Source organism: Meles meles, chromosome 17 (assembly GCF_922984935.1).
Source record: "Meles meles chromosome 17, mMelMel3.1 paternal haplotype, whole genome shotgun sequence".
NCBI classification, from domain to species: Eukaryota; Metazoa; Chordata; class Mammalia; order Carnivora; family Mustelidae; genus Meles; species Meles meles.
In genome coordinates, this window is record NC_060082.1 from 3367803 (window position 1) to 3385359 (window position 17557).

The 17557-nt window shown below is 50.0% G+C and overlaps 2 protein-coding genes across 2 annotated transcripts; both read left to right on the forward strand.

Moving 5' to 3' along the window:
* The first annotated feature begins 347 nt into the window (after positions 1-347).
* LOC123928056 (T-cell surface glycoprotein CD1c-like) lies at positions 348-4221 on the forward strand. The gene is made up of 6 exons (XM_045983111.1): positions 348-413; positions 907-1173; positions 1811-2089; positions 2295-2573; positions 2908-2998; positions 3144-4221. The coding sequence occupies exons 1-6, from the start codon at positions 353-355 to the stop codon at positions 3163-3165; spliced, it is 999 nt and encodes a 332-aa protein (XP_045839067.1). The 5' UTR covers positions 348-352; the 3' UTR covers positions 3166-4221.
* A 9058-nt stretch (positions 4222-13279) lies between these two features.
* On the forward strand, positions 13280-16787 carry LOC123928234 (T-cell surface glycoprotein CD1b-like). Its single transcript, XM_045983316.1, is given in 7 exon segments — positions 13280-13340; positions 13589-13855; positions 14508-14675; positions 14678-14782; positions 14995-15273; positions 15896-15989; positions 16667-16787. Coding segments are annotated over 7 exon segments (1095 nt in total).
* The last annotated feature ends 770 nt before the right edge of the window (positions 16788-17557 follow it).

Here is a 17557-nt window from a genome sequence, read left to right on the forward strand (position 1 = left end):
GACACCGCGCTGTTCCTGTGTTTTGTTGTAGTGAGATGCGACTCTCCGAGAGGTACAGAAACCTTCCAGCGTCACACCCAACCTCGAGGAGGGAATCAGGCAAGGGGGGAGGCTGAGGACGGACGAGGAGAGCAGCTGGCAGCCAGGCTGGAGGACAGCCTTGGTCTGAGCTGGAGGGGAAATGAGAGCCAGAGTAGGAGGCTGGGGGTTGAAGGAGCAGCAGATCGTCTTCTGTTTCAATTAGCAGTTGGTGGGGGCACGGCTTGTTGGTGGAAGAAGGAAGTCAGAGCAGAAACACCGAGGGGGCAGGGCTACTGAGAACAGAGGGATCTGAGAATCGCCTGCAAGTGACATGCCCTCTCTGGAGCTTGTCCTGCTGGCTGCTCTTCTCCTGGCGGGTGGCGGCGTGGAAGGTAAGAGCTCTGCCCGCTGCCCAGTCCCTGATCTGGGCGGGGTGTGCTCACCTCTCCCAAGGCAGGTCACCAGAGTGCTCAACCCTGAGGGTTCCTGTCTCCAGGTAAGGCCAACTCTCTGAAAGGATATGGTGAGTACAGGCCACCGGGTGAGGGAAATGCCGTCACTAGCCCAGTCATAACTTGTCTCCCTCCCTCCCGCCTTCTCCCATTTCCCCTCTCTCCCTCTTTCTCTCTCTGTCTCTGTCTCTCTATCTCTGACTCTCTCTCCTTCTCTCTCCCACCTCTCTCTGTCTCTTTCTCTCCCTCTCTCTCCCCCTTTTTCCCTCCCTCTCTCTTTCTGTCTCCATCTCCTTGCCTCCTTTTCTCTCTGTCTCTCCCTTGCTCCCCACCCCCATCTCTCTTGTAACTGGTTCACTATCCGTCTTCTCCTTCCCACTTGCCTCCTTTTTCCCCTTAAATTGCCTGACCCTCTACCCTTCCCTCCCCTCAGCCACCCAGGAGCACATCTTGTTCAGTGTCATCCAGATCTCATCCTTTGCCAACCAGTCCTGGGCACAACATCAGGGCTCAGGTTGGCTGGGTGACGTGCAGAGTCATGGCTGGGACAGTGAGTCTGGCATGATCATTTTCCTGCACACCTGGTCTAAGGGCAACTTCAGCGACGAGGAGCTGATAGATTTGGAGCTGCTGTTCCGTGTCTACTTCATTGGCTTCACTCGGGAGACGCAAGAATATGCCGGTCAAATGCACTTTGGATGTGAGTTCAATCCAGTCCATTAAGGAAAGCTCCTCTGTTTCTGGGCAACATCCTCGTGCGCTCGGGACCACTGTTCCGTATTCCTGTACTGCCATAAACATCTGCTGCACACACTTCTTGGGCGTCACTGCAGATGTTGGCTCCTCAAGAGTTCCTGGACTCTTGCTTCTTCTGACTCCTTTTTTCTTGTGTATTTTCATCTTTCCCCAGTGGTCGCCCTTCTGTGGTAAGACACAGAGGCACACATGTCCTCCTGCCTTAAACTGTAGTCTCTTCCTCCATTCAGTGTCTTCCAAGGTCCATGTCCACAACCCAACCCTCATTACGGCCCATGTCATGTGCCCCGGAGAGCTGCCCCTGCGGCTCCTTCACGTGGGCTCCTGCCCCCACCCCCGCCCTCTGACCTGCAGCTCACCTAGCATGTCCCTGACTTCTTCGAGTCAGATTCCTAATTCTTGGCATGTAGCCCCTTCCCCATCCCACCAATTCTCCTCCTCATTCCTGATCAAACACATCCTTGGCTTATGCCCACACCCCTATAAATTCTTCTTGCTCCACTTTTTAATAAAGTTCTTATACTGTTTCTCTCATTCCCCCCCCCGCCCCAAATCTGTTTCTCCTTCTTTCTTCTTCCTAGATCCTGTAGAAGTACAGGTGAGAGCTGGCTGTGAGCTACATCCTAACGACACTGTGGAAAGCTTCTTACATGCGGCTTATGATGGATCGTACTTCCTGAGCTTCCAAGACATGTCATGGGTGCCAGCTCCAGAGGGGGACAGCAGAGCCCAGAGTGTCTGTGACCTCCTGAACCAGTATGAAGGCATCCGGGAAACAGTACACAGGCTCCTCACGCACACCTGTCCCCGATTTGCCTTGGGTCTCTTCGATGCAGCGAAGGCGGATTACAAGAGGCAAGGTTCGTACAACCCAGTCCTCAAAGACTTTTCCATACAAGTCTTGCCCCTTTCTACCATCCCTTTCAAAGTTGGAACAAGGAAGAATTCAAGACAGATAGGGTTGCTGGGCACAAGTTTCCTTAATCTTGAGCACACTGATGTGGCTAAAGACGCCTAAGCTGCGTGTTAGAGACCCCATCTGAATACCTCTCATGCCTTCTCCAGTGAAGCCGGAGGCCTGGCTGTCCACTGGCCCCCGTCCCGGTCCCGGCCGTCTGCTGCTGGTGTGCCACGTCTCCGGCTTCCACCCGAAGCCCGTGTGGGTGATGTGGATGCGGGGTGAGCAGGAACAACAGGGCACCCAGCGAGGCGACGTTCTGCCCCATGCTGATGGGACGTGGTATCTCCGAGCGACCCTGGACGTGGCGGCCGAGGAGGCGGCTGGTCTGTCCTGCCGAGTGAGACACAGCAGTCTGGGAAACCAGGACATCGTCCTCCACTGGGGTGAGAAAGATGGGGTCCGTAGGTGTGCAAAGGTGGTCGTTGAGCATAGAGGTTAGGGCTGGGGAAGGATTCATGATGCCAGACGCGGTGGGAGCAGTATCAGGGAGGAATGAATGAGAGTGACTTCAGGAGTGTAGGGACGGACCGACGGAGCACAAGGGCACAGATGTGAGAGACTTAGGCGGAGATGAGCAGGTGTGAAAAACAGTGACGAGGCCGGTGGAAGACAACACTCGTACCCAGCGCATATGTTGGCGTGGGGGGAAATCAGTGGGCAGAGTGGAACTGGCAGTGGCTGGAGAATGACCTTGGTGTGTCTCTCCAATACCCACAGGACACCACCTTTCCGTGTACTTGATCCTATTGGCCGTGATGGTGCCCCTGGTGCTTCTGGTAGCCCTTGTGCTGTGGTTTAAGAAGCGCTGGTGAGTCCTTTGTATTTCCTCCTCTCCTCCCGGTATCTTCGTTCACATTCCATTTTTACCTCTCTTAGCATCTGTCTCCTGACACTTCCCTCGCCCTCACTTGCTGCCTCCAATGTACCCAGTATCTCCCATTTCTCTTTCACAGCTCCTATCAAGACATCCCGTGAGCTGCCTCACCATGCCTGCCCCAGGGGCCCAGGAGCCTAGGACCGCAGAGTGATGGTGCTGTTCTTTCCACCCTCCATTTAATGTTTTTCCTGTTTCTGCTTTACAGTCGCTAGTTCCCATGAACGAGTTTAGTTCTACAACTCTGCATGGAATGTCTTCCTTGTCATCTTCATCTGTTCAATAGTCCTCCTCTTTCGAGGCCCGTTTTGATTCCATCCTGCAAGGAGTTCCCTGACCTGTAGGTGGGAAGCCCTTCGACTCTGCTACAAGTGTACCTCACTTCCACGCTGCATGCGGTTACTTGGGTCTTTCTTCCGCTTCCAGGGTGCAGGCTCCTCTGGGACATGGTCATGATGAAGGTTCATTTCCGGTGTGTAGTACACGCTCCGTGAAAATCAAACCCAAACCAACCGAATCCACGTTAGAGTCAGTGTCGTGCTGGTGGACTTTCTTCGTGATGTTCCTCCCTCATAGGGCTGTAGTGTTTGAAGGGTTGACACTTCCCTTCTTGTTCCAGTGTTTCTTACTTGGTCCAGAAATCCCACATTCCTTTAGCTCCTTCATTTTCTCCCTAACTCTTAAGGAAAAATGCAGGTTACAAATCTCTCCTGGCTTCTCCTTTGTCGTGCGAAACTGCATGCCTGGCCAGGGATAAGCAGAAATCTGTGACCAGCTTTGCTCTCTCCTTGGTATGTGTGCAACGTTCCACACCTCCAGGAATATGCAAGAACTCGAAGTCCACCGTGGCTGATGCATTTCCCTGACGCCTGTGAAACTTCAGTGGTTCCAGTCTGTGTCAGCGGGAATCGCAGCCGTAGGCAACAGCCGCGTTGACCTTGGATTCCTGCCGCAGACTCCTACGTCTCCTAAAAACTCCCTGGACTTGCGCCTCCTCTGTGGAGCTCCAGACTTGGTCTTCCCTTCTGGTGACGGCAAGACTGCAGGTCCTCAGCCTCTGGGATCACTGCGCCAGGGGTCGGGGAGCAGTTCTGGGCCGGGTCGCCCTGTTGCTCATGAGGGTACGGCAGTTTCTGAATAAAGTACTTCTCAATCTGCTGCATGCTTCTGGCCATTTTGCAGAATTCTGAAATGGTTTATTCAGAATTTTATGTCCAGTATTATCCCTGATCTTTAGGGAGAGACTGTGCTGAGCCCCTTACCCAGGCATTTGGGATGTCCTGCTCCCCATAGACAATTTGTAGCTTTATAAATCAAACGAGAGTTTGAGTTCCTCCCCACTGAAAGCAAAACAGAGCGATACGCAGAACCATTTATCAAGCTGGTGACAAACCACAAGTCAGGAACTATTTCAAGAGACTTTAAAGCATAACAATTTACTTCTTTCCAGGGATATACCCCACGGTCAGAAAATAATACATTGTTCTTTCCAGGGATATACCCCACGGTCAGAAAATAATACTTACATTGTATTCGATAACCGTATTGCTCATGATAGTGTTGGTGTTGTCCTAAGCCCTCTTGCATGTATGGTCTGGCAGGATATAGGGTAGAGTGTGGGATGGGTGAATACGTAATTCTATCAATCTACCAGCAACCAGGATTTTCTGTAGGGGGAGAAGAAGTTGTGATAAATGAGTAAAACTCTGTGCTTCTAGATGCGAGTTGAAAGTATAAATATGAACTCATTACAGTATTCTTTTTTCCCTCTGTGTCAATCTTCTAATGTACCGACATTAAAAAAGGACAAAATAGAAAGAGTTTCACATTGACCTAGTGGAGATCATCCATTCCATACAGCCATGCTTGCAAACCCTGTGACCAGACACAAAGTCAGGGCAGGTCCTGGGGTGTCTGGGTGGCTCAGTAGGTTAAGGTTCTGCCTTCGGCTCAGGTCATGATCTCAGGGTCCTGGGATCGAGTCCCGCATCAGGGGTCTCTGCTCAGCAGGGATCCTGCTTCCTCCTCTCTCTCTGCCTGCCTCTCTGCCTGCTTGTGATCTCTGTCTGTCAAATAAATAAATAAAAATTAAAACAAACAAACAAAAACAAAGTCAGGGCCAGTCCTGCTCAGTCTTAACCTCAAGACTGAGCCGTCCCACCCATTCATGTAGGACCAGTGCAGTTAGTGAGCAAAGTCAGGCCTCTCGGACCTCCACTTTCCCTCTCCCTTCTGAACCAAGAGGTGAGAGAAGAGCCAGCAAAGTCATGTCATTACCCAGAAGGAGACGGTAAGAGCAACACCGGCAGCTCTCTTTACTCCTCGGGGCTCGGTGCCCACAGAGTGACTTCAAGAGGCCCCGTGCACAGATGTGATTGGGTCCAAGTGCTGCTATTTTGGTCTGAACCATGAGGGTCATGGCAGACACAGAGTGGGTGAGTGGCAGGGAATGACCAGAGAACGTGCCACAAATGTTATGTCTTCAGAGAAATAAGGTAAGTCCTGCTGCTCCCAAACACTGTGAGGCAAGGAGTGGCTCCAGCCAGGGTCTTTGCAAAAATAGAATCTGTGTGCTGAGGGCCCCCCTTCCCATGAAAGCCAAAGGCCCTGGAACAGAACGGTGAAGCCTTTTGTAAAATCCCCCACATTAAAATGATGGTTAAGCTCATTTTGGGGAAAAACAGAAACACTAACCCCTCCCTTCAAACTTTAGTAGTCAGCAGAAATCTGGGCTCTGAAGAGTCCCAGACACCTCTGCCCCTCCAGGTTATTTATGGTAGTGGCCGCTGGATAAATGTGTTATCGTGGGAAATGCAGGAGCCACGATGTGCATGGTGCTCCCTGTGGGTAGCTTATGGCAGGAGTGGTGCCCAGCGTTGCAGCCCCCACGCGGGACAGTCACGCACAGGACCCGGGGTGGGGCGCTGGGGGCAGGTGATTCCACGTTCCATGGATAACGGCACGAAGGGAAGCCAAAAAGGTAAGGTGTAGGCACAGCATTGGGAAACATCCCCTCCAGACATTGTGCTAATAAAACCTTAAGAGCCCAAGAACCTGGAAGGATTGAGAAATTCTAAAGAAGTCAACAAAAACAAGCAAAAAGGGAGGGTGGAAGGTGTCAAAGATGCGGGAGCTCCTTGTGGGTGTCGACGGGTCCTCTCTGTCCCCAAGGGCATCTTCCCGCTTGCACGGACTGGAGAGGCCTGTGTCAAGGGCAAGAGCATCTGGTGGTCCTTCCTGGCACTGACACTCAGCAGCTCCTGGGGTCACAGATGTGTCACAAACGCAGAGATCCCTGGGCAGCCTGACAAGATGGTTTCGGGGGGTCCCACTGGGTTGTCAAGGATTCTACAGCCATCTTGCAACCCACACCAATGCCCAACCTGCCAATGTGAACTGAGAGCCCGTCTGGGTCTTGCTGACCGCATGATCCTCCTCGATAAGGACATGGTCTCCGATACGTAAAGGAGGAACAAAGCACCTTTGCTGAATTTCTGCATGTTACAAGGTGGCCTTGTGACATGCAGACTTTTCCGGACACAGTGAGGTCCAGCCCTTACACCTGCCACATCCCCTCAGGGTGATAGTCACTCATCACAATGGTCTTGCTGGTCTGGTTTCTGCATGACGTTGATGGGTGACTGTGTCCCCAGATGCTGCCCTCTGTGCTCAGACTTGCCCTGGAACCCCTCGCTCAGCCCCATGGCCACCAACTGCTCTCCGCAGCCTTGTTGAAGTAGGCCGGCCTCTCCGTCTACCTGGGATTCTGCACAATATTTATTCTTTAAAAAAAAAAAAAGGTTCGCTGCTTACAAAGCCCAGAAACCAAGGCTAAGCTGGGTCTCTACTTTCCTATTACAAGGGACCAGAGAGCCGTGGGGAGATGACTGATTTCTACTTTGGGGCAGGGAGCTTCTGATGAAGTTCTAGAACATAGGTGAGATTCAGTGGGATGAGGTCTGGAGCCGATGGCTAGGAAAGAATTCTTAAGATGTCTCTGGTGCAAAAAAAAGTGGTTTATTAAAGCATGGGGACAGGACCCATGGGCAGGAAGAGCTGCTGCCCTGGGGATGTGTGGGGTGGTCTATTATATACTTGCAAGTTGGGAGGGGGTTAAGGATGGTGTAAGTCTCTAAGGAATTTTGGAAGCAAGGTTTCTAGGACCTTGAGGGACTAGCTATTGTTTGGGGAAAAGGTTATTTATTATCAGTAATAAAATCTCGTGAGATCCTTTAGATGTCTATCAGTGGGCCAAATGCTTGGGAATGATTGTCAACACTCTCTTGGAGGTTTAGAGATAAAGTTTCCTAAAGGAATTGTTAAAGTAGACTTACAGGATCCTGGTTGAGGGTAGGGGTAGGTCAGGCTAAGATTGCCCTTTGACCTGAGCAAAGCCTTAAGGTCAGGGTAGTTGAGTCCCTACAGGAGAGTCCCTCTGCCTATTTTAAGGGCTTGTCAGTAAGTGAAGAAATTTAATAATTTTTCTTCTGCCTCTGTTTCCCTCATCACTTCTACTGGAGTCTGGAACAGCTCTGCTGCCCCACAAACAGATGGAGAGCTCAGCAAGGAAGGGATGTTGTGAATTCAGAAGCAGGCTGACTTAGAAAGGATCCCTTATGCTCCACAAGTAAACAAAACCATATGATAATTGACTTTCCCTATTTGACTAATTTCACTCAGCATAATCTCCTCCAGTTCATGAAGGACATTAGGAGAAGGAAAGAAAAGTGAATTGGGGGAAATCGGAGGGAGAGAGGAACCATGAGAGACTGTGGACTCTGAGAAACAAACTGAGGGTTTTGGAGGGGAGGGCGTGGGGGGATGGGTGAACCTGGTGGTGGGTATTAAGGAGGGCAGGTATTGCATGGAGCTCTGGGTGTGGTGCATAAACAATGAATTTTGGAACACACACAAAAAAATTAAATTAAGATGTTAAAAAATAAAAATAAGGGACACATGGGTGGCTCAGTGGGTTAAAGCCTCTGCCTTTGGCTCAGGTCATGATCTCAGGTCGTGGGATAGAGCCCTGTATCAGGCTCTCTGCTCAGCAGGGAGCCTGCTTCCCCATCTCTCTCCGCCTGCCTCTCTGCCTGCTTGTGATCTCTCTCTCTGTCAAATAAATAAATTAATTAAATGTTTAAAAAAATAAAAATAACTGATAACATTCTATCAGGGCATATCAGGGGGAAAGAAAAAAGGGAAGGATCCCAAATCAAGATGGGACAATCAGAGCCTCAGCAGAAACAATGGCGAGGATAGAGTCAAGCATTTCAAATACACCGACATTCCTGCACTTGCAGCAGGAAAAGTAATTCATTGGTCACCCGGGAAGCTAAACAAACAGTTCGTTCTCTTGAAGACTGGCAAATAAACGGAAAAGATCAAGCATTTATTCTGCCTTTGGCTAGCTCAGCATAACAAGACAGTTATTTGGGAGAATATATCCTTTTAGAAATACTTTAACTAATAAAGAAGGTGGAATACCTTTGTGTATCCCCTGGAGAAACACCAGATGTAGGCCAGGTGGTGTCAAGGTGTGTTCAGGTGTACCTGGGAGCTCCTGACCCCTGCCCAGAGGCTCCATAAGTTCAAGACCATTCTTATGACAATACTGCGACGATGTTTTAGTGTGTATTGTTCTCCAGAGACTGTAGGCATGTCATATGGCATCAGACGGTATTTGGAAGCAGTTACGAAAATATAGTTGCCTTCTGTCAAGTCAAACATTAAAGAGAATGGCAACTACAAAGTTGCTATTATCGCTATATTTTTTAAAATACACATTCAGTTTATTTTCATTTTAAGTTAGTAAATAAACACATATTTTATTTTTTTGTTTTTTTTTTTTAAAGATTTTATTTATTTATTTGACAGAGAGAGATCACAAGTAGGCAGAGAGGCAGGCGGGGTCGGCGGCGGGGGGGGGGGGGGTTGGCGGGAAGCAGGCTCCCTGCTGAGCAGAGAGCCCGATGCGGGGCTCGATCCTAGGACCCTGAGACTTTTGGGGCCGATTCCACCTCAAAACCTGTTAAACCTCTAGGGCCTGCCCGGGCCTACTTAATTATAGGAACTCTGTGTTGCCTAGGGAGCCATTTTGTTGTTTAATAAACACCTCAGCAGTTACTGATATCGGTTCTGGGTAACCGTTACTAAAACACACACCTAAAACAAGGCCAGACAGGTGGAAACATCCAATCAGCCAAAGCAACATACATAGAGGTCTGGCGTTGTGCCCTATAAAACTAGCCTGTAAGACCGAGAGGTCGTTGCTCTCTTTTTAGGCAGCCCTGGCTGGTCAGTCTGACTTCTAATGCTTGGCATAGAATAAGGCTTTGCATAACTTTCACTTTGTCTCAGTCTCGTTCCTTTGATAACGGACCCAACAAGATCATGACCCGAGCCGAAGGCCCAGGCTTAACCCACTGAGCCACCCAAATGCCCCAGTAAATAAACACATAATTTAAAAATGTATTTGTTTTTCCTTCTAACACAGTAACTCTCTAAAATTCCAACCCTCCCATGTGGTCGGGGGAACATCAAGTGATTCAGCTGTTGAGGAAAATGGTTTGGCAGTTCCTCAAAAAGTTAACCAAGAATCAACCATTTGACCCAGACTTTTCACCTCTAGGTATAACCCCATAACAACAGAAAAAAGATGTTCAGACAAATATGGGTACACAGCACTATCCACTGTTGTGAAGGAAGAAACAGCCCAAATATCCGTCAGCGGATAAAGGGCGAGACAAAATGTGGTAGATACATACAACGGAATGCCATTCAGTCATCAAAAAGGAAAGATACAATGAAGCAACGTGGATGAACCCGGAAACACAATTCTCTGGGAAGGAAACCAGACCCGACAGTGCTTGTGTTGTGTGATTCCATTTATATGAAAGTCTCAGAACAGGTAAGTCCATGGACATAAGGACAATTATCAGTTAATAGGAGATTGGCATGCGGGAGGGATGGAGGTTGCTCATGCATAATGGATGTGGGATATTCTCTTGGGGAGGTAGAAGTGTTTTGGAAGTTGTTAGAGCTCGTGGTTGCACACCTTTGGAAGGTGCTACATGCCTCTGGACTGAACACTTTAAAACAATTTTATATTGTGTTTCACCTCAATAAGAAACCGAATAAGCAATGAGATAGTCACACACTGTGATGTGATATTCACACTATGGTATGAAACTCCGGACTTTAAGTACAAGATGCTCCATTTTGAAAAGAATGGAAGGAAATGTGGAAAATCTTTGGAGATGAAAAATGACCTACGAAGTCGTAACAAATAGACTACTAGAAGTTTTCTCTTCAACAGTAGATTCAAGATGATAATAAACTAGAATTTGGCACTTGAATTTGAAATTCGGACATACCCAGACCTGTACGTGCTGTCAGGATCGGGTGGACCTCACCACGTGCGTTCTGCATAGACAGACGGCAGCAGAAAGCAAGCAACCCCCGCAGGAACAACATCACATAAACAAAGAAGAAGTTGAAATCCAAAAACATGCAGTTTGGTTGGACCCACCAAAAAGGTAAAAAACAGTGGGTTTTCCACTCAGTCTGTCTCAGAAATTTGAACCTCTCTATGTCCAAGTACTGGGGAGTTGGGTCACTGTCACGGGAGTCACCCCCTTGTAGATCAAATTTGAGGTTCTTTCTGACTCTTAAGCATCTGTGGACCTTGGGCTAAATTAAGCCAATCGTTTCCTGAGCTTACAAGGGAGTCTGTGAACTGACTCCCAAGTCGGGATCGGGCAGGATGGGGGATGAGAATTGGGATGGTGAAGAGGTAACATAGAGCTGCTGCAGGTGCAAACAGTAGGTGCTCCATTAATACTTGCTGGATAAACGAATGAGTGCATAATGGATAAGTAGGTCAAGACACACGTGTTGTTTTTGGATCTGGTGTTAACTTTTATTCTTCGGTTAAAATCACAGAACTTGGAAGAAAACAGTACAACGGGCTGCTCCTTTGCTCGATTTCCTCTGGCCAGTTCAGGGCCCCCAGGTGCTGTGACCTAGGCTCAGGCGCAGGATATGCACAGCAGAGACCTGGGGCAGCTGCCGCGCTTCGGGGGAGGGGCGCCTGCTGGCACCTTGTCTGCGGAAATCTCATGGTTTGCTCCAGGATGTTTATCTTCTTTGCTTTTGGGGTAGAATTTGAGGGTTATTTGCTATAATTCTATTGTGGGGATCTTGGAGGACTCAGAGGTAAGTTTTCACCTATTAATCCCGTTCTCTCTCCTTTTCACCAGCAAAGTCAGGACCCCGTCACCTGAGCTTCCTGACTGGAGTACACTGGGTATCCAGAGATCCATGTCCCCTCAGGCTTTTGTTGGGAGCCACGGGCCATTTGGGGAGGAGAAATTATAGCCTGTGTGTGGAGAAGCTGTATCACAACCAAGCTCTGTGTGTACCTCTTGCAGGAACTCCTGAGGTCTGGTTTGCATGGAGCAGGGGTGGTGGTGTTGAGAGGGGCAGCATACAGTGGGGAGGAGGGTGGGGTCGCAGAAGCACCTGTCAGGGGCCTGGCCCTGAAATGAGGCTGAACTTCTCAGGCTCCCTTTGAGTGTGCACCAGGATGCCTCGGGCAGGCGCTCACGGTGATGCACTGGCCTCCTCTCCCAGCCCAGCTGCCCTGCCTCCCCGTGCTGCTTCATGGCTCTCAGGGGAGGATCTGTCCTGTGGGAGAATCTGTGGGCTCACTGCGCTCACACATCACTAAGTTTTAACATATGTGCATGCCAGCGAACCAACAGCACACCCAACAGAGTCTTTGTGCTCTACTCAGACTCAAGGCTTGCAGAGAAAAGAAAAATGACAATGTCGACAGGAAGTAATATTAAGTCTCTGCTGTCATTGGCCGTGACCCAAAAAGCGAATGAGCTTATAAGAGGAATTGGATTCCCGAATATTGCCCTGGCTCACATACTTTGTGATCAGGCTTGGATAAAGGCCACTCTTAATATTGTGAGCCATTTATGTCCAGGCATGGAGATCGTTACAATCCTCATTTTGCATTTTTTATCCATGTAAACGGATCATCGTGGTGAAGGCCCCCATGGTTGGCTGTTACTACCACCTTTCTGCTGGAAGATATGTAGATCTACGCAAATTTGTCATTTCTTCCTGATTGGAGAAAATCCAAGGATTCTCTTTACAGCTAACATCGATTAGGGACCTAATCGATAGTCCACTCAGCCGTGCTCTATATATTGTTACAACGTGCCAAGGGCATTCTCCGAGAAGACCGGATGGCATCTTAGGACGAATGCCTCTAAACTTTTGGTGAAAAGTGACAAGCTCCTTGGTCACCTAGTGATCTTTCATTTGGTGTCAGAAGGGCCAAAATGCAGATCGAGGTTGGAGAGAGGCTCTATTGCTTGTGAACCTTCTAGAGAAATCTATCTTCAACTCCTTAGGTTCTCCGGGCCTCCAGAAGATTTGTGAGTCCAAGCTCCAAAGCTAGAGAGCTACTGAAAAGAAGACCGTATGCCGGTAGAAAATGTCACTTTCACCTTCACAAATGGCTGTGGTGTAAGATCAGTTTTGTTGCATTGTACACGGCAGTGTTGATCATATTTGATTCGGGGTTTGGATCTGTAGCACGGCAGTCCGGGTGGTGTCTGCAACACCTTGCCTTCTTGAGTGACGGTCAACATACACTCGCCCACCATGAGAGCGTGGATGACAGGGATGAGGCAGGAGGATGACATGAGCAACAGGGACACTGAGGACATGGGGACTGGTGACGCCAGAGGGCCCGTGCGGAGAGACTGGGAGAAGTCCGAGCTGGATGGATAAACCCAAAGCTTCCTTCCAGGTCAGAGTGCGCTCCAGGAGCTGCTGACATGACCTTTAGCGTGGCAGAAGGACACGACTGGGCCGGCGACGTGACCTGTCAACGTCACGGCGGCTCTTCCAGATAGTAAGTATGAAGGGACTGAAGATAGGGAAGCAGCTGAAGGCCGGGGAAATAAAAAGTCAGCGTTGCAGTCGGGCTGGAGTGGAAACGAGAGGTGAGTGGGAGGCCCGGGGCTCTTGGAGGGAGGTGCAGCTCTCCTCCCCTGGTTGGCGTGTGTATAACTTGCTTCACTCAGAGCCCAAATCTCAGACCTGGAGAAGTGCCAGCTGCAGAGGAAGTCCCTGTCGAGCTCTGAGCAGAGCTGTTGAAGCCTGAGACCAGCAGCGGCTCCGAGAGTCTCCCGGGAGATGCCGCTCCTGCTGCTGGTGCTGCCCATGGTTCTCTGCCCGGGCCGTGGCGGTGAGGAAGGTGGGCAACAGGCCACACCAGCGGGGGGACGGGGTCCAGATAAAGCCCTGGAGGGTCAGGCTTCACCAGCACCGCCCACCACCCTCCAGACCAGGGGAGGGGGCCTATGGCCCTGGGGACGAATGTCTTGGACTCTGTTGCCCTTCAGACCCTGGGTTCCTTTTCTCTGGATCTTCCCAGTGTCCATCCTCTCATTGTCCCCCCTTCTCCCTTTCTCCTCACGTTTCTCACCCTTCCATTCCCCACAGCCTTTCAGGGGCCCACTTCTTACCACGCCATCCAGATCTCGTCCTTCACCAACAGCACCTGGGCCCAGACCCAGGGCTCAGGCTGGGTGGGCAACGTGCAGATTCATGGCTGGGACAGCGCTGCGGACAGGGCGGTCTTCCTGAAGCCCTGGTCCAAGGGGAACTTCAGCAAGGAGGAGGTGGTGGAGCTGGAGGGACTTATCCAGGTCTACCTCAGCGGGTTTGTCCTGGAAGTGCAGGACCACGCCTCCGAGTTCCAGATGCAGTGTGAGTCCCGTCCTCTGACTCGGGAGGTCCTCACGGACTTTCCTCTCCCCTGCTTCAGGCTACGACTCCCTCTGACCCCCCCCTCCCGCCCACACACACTTCCTGCATCACCCAGCTGCACGCACACATTTCTCTGGAAAAGTTGCACCCCTGACCCCAAACCCCCATGGAACATTCCTGGCTGGTCCTGCTGCCCACCCTCTGCTCTGACAGGTGAAGTTGCCCCTTTGTCACAGCTCCGGGTTGGCTCCTGGGTAACTTGCTTCTCTCAAACCCCAACCAAGAAGCCCCACTTGTCTTCCCCAATGCCTGAGCGACCTTCTCCTGCAATCCCCCCTTGGAGCCTCCTGCCTAGCCCTCTTTCCAGGGCACTCCTCCTACTGACCCTGGATGGCTGGCCCCCAGCCTCCACACTCAGCCCCCTCTCCCCTCTGACCTCATACGTCATCTCACCTCCTTCTCTACCATTAGTGACCCGCACGCCTCTCCCTGGTTCTCAGCTTCCTGAAAACTCTCAGATTGCTGTGATAAGATTTGGGCTCATCATGTCACGCCTCAGACCTTTTGCATCACCCAAATCCCCAATCCCAGGTTCTTCCCTCATCTCTTTCTTCTTTGCTTCTTAGTAACTGTCCACTTTCCTTGTGCCCAGACCCCTTTGAGATCCAGGGCATAGCCGGCTCTCGGCTGCACCCCGCCGGGGGCACTGAGAGCTTCCTGCGGGGGGCTCTAGGAGGACTGGACTTCGCAAGCTTCAAGAATTACTCCTGTGTGCCCGCCCCAGAGGGCGGCAGCAGGGCACAGCGCATCTGTGAGCTCCTTAGTACAAAGGCATCCAGGACATCGGGGAGAAGCTCCTCTTTGAAACATGCCCTCGGTATCTCCTGGGCGTCCTCGATGCAGGGAAGGCAGAACTGCAGAGAAAAGGTTAGTTAGTCCTGTTCCCCCCTCAGGCTTTTCCCTTTCACTTCCCACCACTTTCCTTAAGTTGAAGAGGAGGTACCTACATAGAGAGGGACTTAATCAATAATCTGGTTTCCAAAGGAGGAGAAGGGGTCACTGTCCAGACTGAGTTTCCAAATCTCTGTCCTCTAGAGTAGAGTCATAATCTGATACTCTCCTGCCCCTTTCTGCCTCAGTGAAGCCCGAGGCCTGGCTGGCCACTGGCCCCCGTCCCAGTCCCGGCCGTCTGCTGCTGGTATGCTATGTCTCTGGCTTCCACCCGAAGCCCGTGTGGGTGATGTGGATGCGGGGTGAGCAGGAGCAACGGGGCACCCAGAGAGGCGACGTCCTGCCCCATGCTGATGGGACGTGGTATCTCCGAGTGACCCTGGACGTGGCGGCCCAGGAGGCGGCCGGTCTGTCCTGCCGAGTGAGACACAGCAGTCTGGGAGGCCAGGACATAGTCCTCTACTGGGGTGAGAAAGAGCTGGGGCCCAGCTGGGCATGGGGGAGATGGTCCTCAAGCATAGAAGGAGACACGGGCCACAGGTGGGTTGACCCATGAGAGGGGCCTGGGGAGGATAAAGGGGAGGGATAGAGGGAAGGGAGAAGGATGGAGGGATGGAGGGGGAGAGGGAGGGAATAAAGGGGGGATGGGGGAGAGGGGAGGAGGTCTTGAGTAGGGGTGGAGGGACAGAGGGGCATACATCAAGAGTAGATGACCAGGGGGAGGTGGGATTGGGAGAGGGGGAGCGGGCTATGGACATTGGGGAGGGGAGGCGAACCATAAGAGACTATGGACTCTGAAAAACAACCTGAGGGTTTTGAAGGGTCAGGGGTGGGAGGTTGGGGCAACCTGAGGGTTTTGAAGGGTCAGGGGTGGGAGGTTGGGGGAACAGGTAGTGGGTAATGGGGAGGGCACGTTTTGCATGGAGCACTGGGTGTTGTGAATACTGTTACGCTGAAAAAATAAATAAAATGAAAAAAAAAGTTATAAAAAAAAAAAAGAGTAGATGACCATCAGGTAGGAAAAGGAAGGCCAGAAAATTCAGAGAATGGGTTTTGTAGTGACATCCTGTGTCCTTCCCCAATTTCCAGGAAACCCCATCTCCATTGGTTTGATATCGTTGGCAATAATAGTGCCCCTCTTGATCCTTTTGATTGGCCTTTCCTGTGGGTTTTTGAGACGCTGGTGAGTTTTTGTTTTTCATCTTTTTTGTCTGCCTATCTGCTCTTTCAACCATTGCATCAATTCACAACACCTTAGCCTCAGTCTTTCCACCAAACTCTCCCCTTTCTTCCCAGTCCCATCTTCCTTACATAAATCTATCATTTAAATTGTGGTAAACCTACCCTCATAAAACATAAAACCTACCATCTTCACCATCTTCAAATACACAGCTTAGAGGTATGACATACACTCACATTTTTGTGCAACCGATTTCTAGAGCTCTTTTCATCTTGAAAAACCAGAAGTCTATACTTCTATACATTGAACAACGTCTCCTCTGTCCCTGCTCACCATGCCCCGGCACCCACCATGCTATGCTCTGTCTCTAGGAATCTGATAACCCTGGGGACCTCGTATAATTGAAACCTTTAGGAGTTGTCTTTTTGTGACTGGCTTATTTCTCTCAGCACAAGGTCCCCATGGTTCATCCATGTCGTCCCATGCGTCACAATTTCCTTCCTTCTCAAGGCCGAGTAATGGCATTCCTTTGCACCAACACAACACACTGTTTATCATTCATCTGTCGATGGATGCCTGGGTTAATTCCATGTTTTGGCTCTTTGTGAAAAATGTCACTGTGAACATGGCATCACAAATGTCTATTCTGTAGAGATATTTTTTGCTTGTGTTTTTCACAGGTCATATCAGAGTATCTCCTGCACCCTTGCCATGACTCCTCTTCCATCTGGAAGAAGCACCCAGAAGCCTAGAAGCTCAAGCCATCAGCCTCCTATATCATCCAAGAATCCTGCTATTTGATCACGTCGAGTTCCCATAGGATGCAAGATAAATCGCTACTTACAACTAGCAGAAAAGTAATAGAAAACTGTCAGTTTATTATGAGATGGTATCAATAGTATGGTTGCCTGATCTACATGTGAGATGTGGAAAAGATTGTGTCTTAGAATAAATGGAAAATGGTATACAACTTGTGGGTGACAACCCTTTGGTTTTCTATTTTAAAGCTTTTTTTTTGTTCCGCTTCTGTGGAAATGTCCTTTGTCAAAGTAAGCTAGCGATAATCATGTTGAGATGGTTGTATTTGCAGAGCTGTCGAGCATGCTTGGCACAATGCCTCTGTCTTTGCCTCGATGACTTTCTAACCCTCGAGGCACAGCTGAGATGCTTCTTCCTCCAGGAAGCCTTCCTTAGTGCTACAGTGGAAGTGTGGCAGAGATCTATTTCACTCTGTACCCATGGCATTGAGCTACTTGTGACTTCTTCTCCCTTTACTTGGGAGCTCCTTGAGAGAAGAGCTTGCCCCAGGTGGATCTCTGGCAAGATCTCTTCTGAGCATGAGCATTTGCTCATTGAAAATGCTCTGAGTTAATATAATTGCCACGTTGATGGGCTTTTTTCCCTAAAGTTTATAGCTTTTCTTCTCCCCAACCCCTTAGTTGATATTCTTGATTTCCCTCTTTCTAAGATATTTCTCAATTACAAAAAAATACCATGCTCTACTCTTTTCTGCCCTGAAGCCTCCTAGAGAAAATCTCTTGTGTCCTTACTGTGACCATAGTCCACCTGCC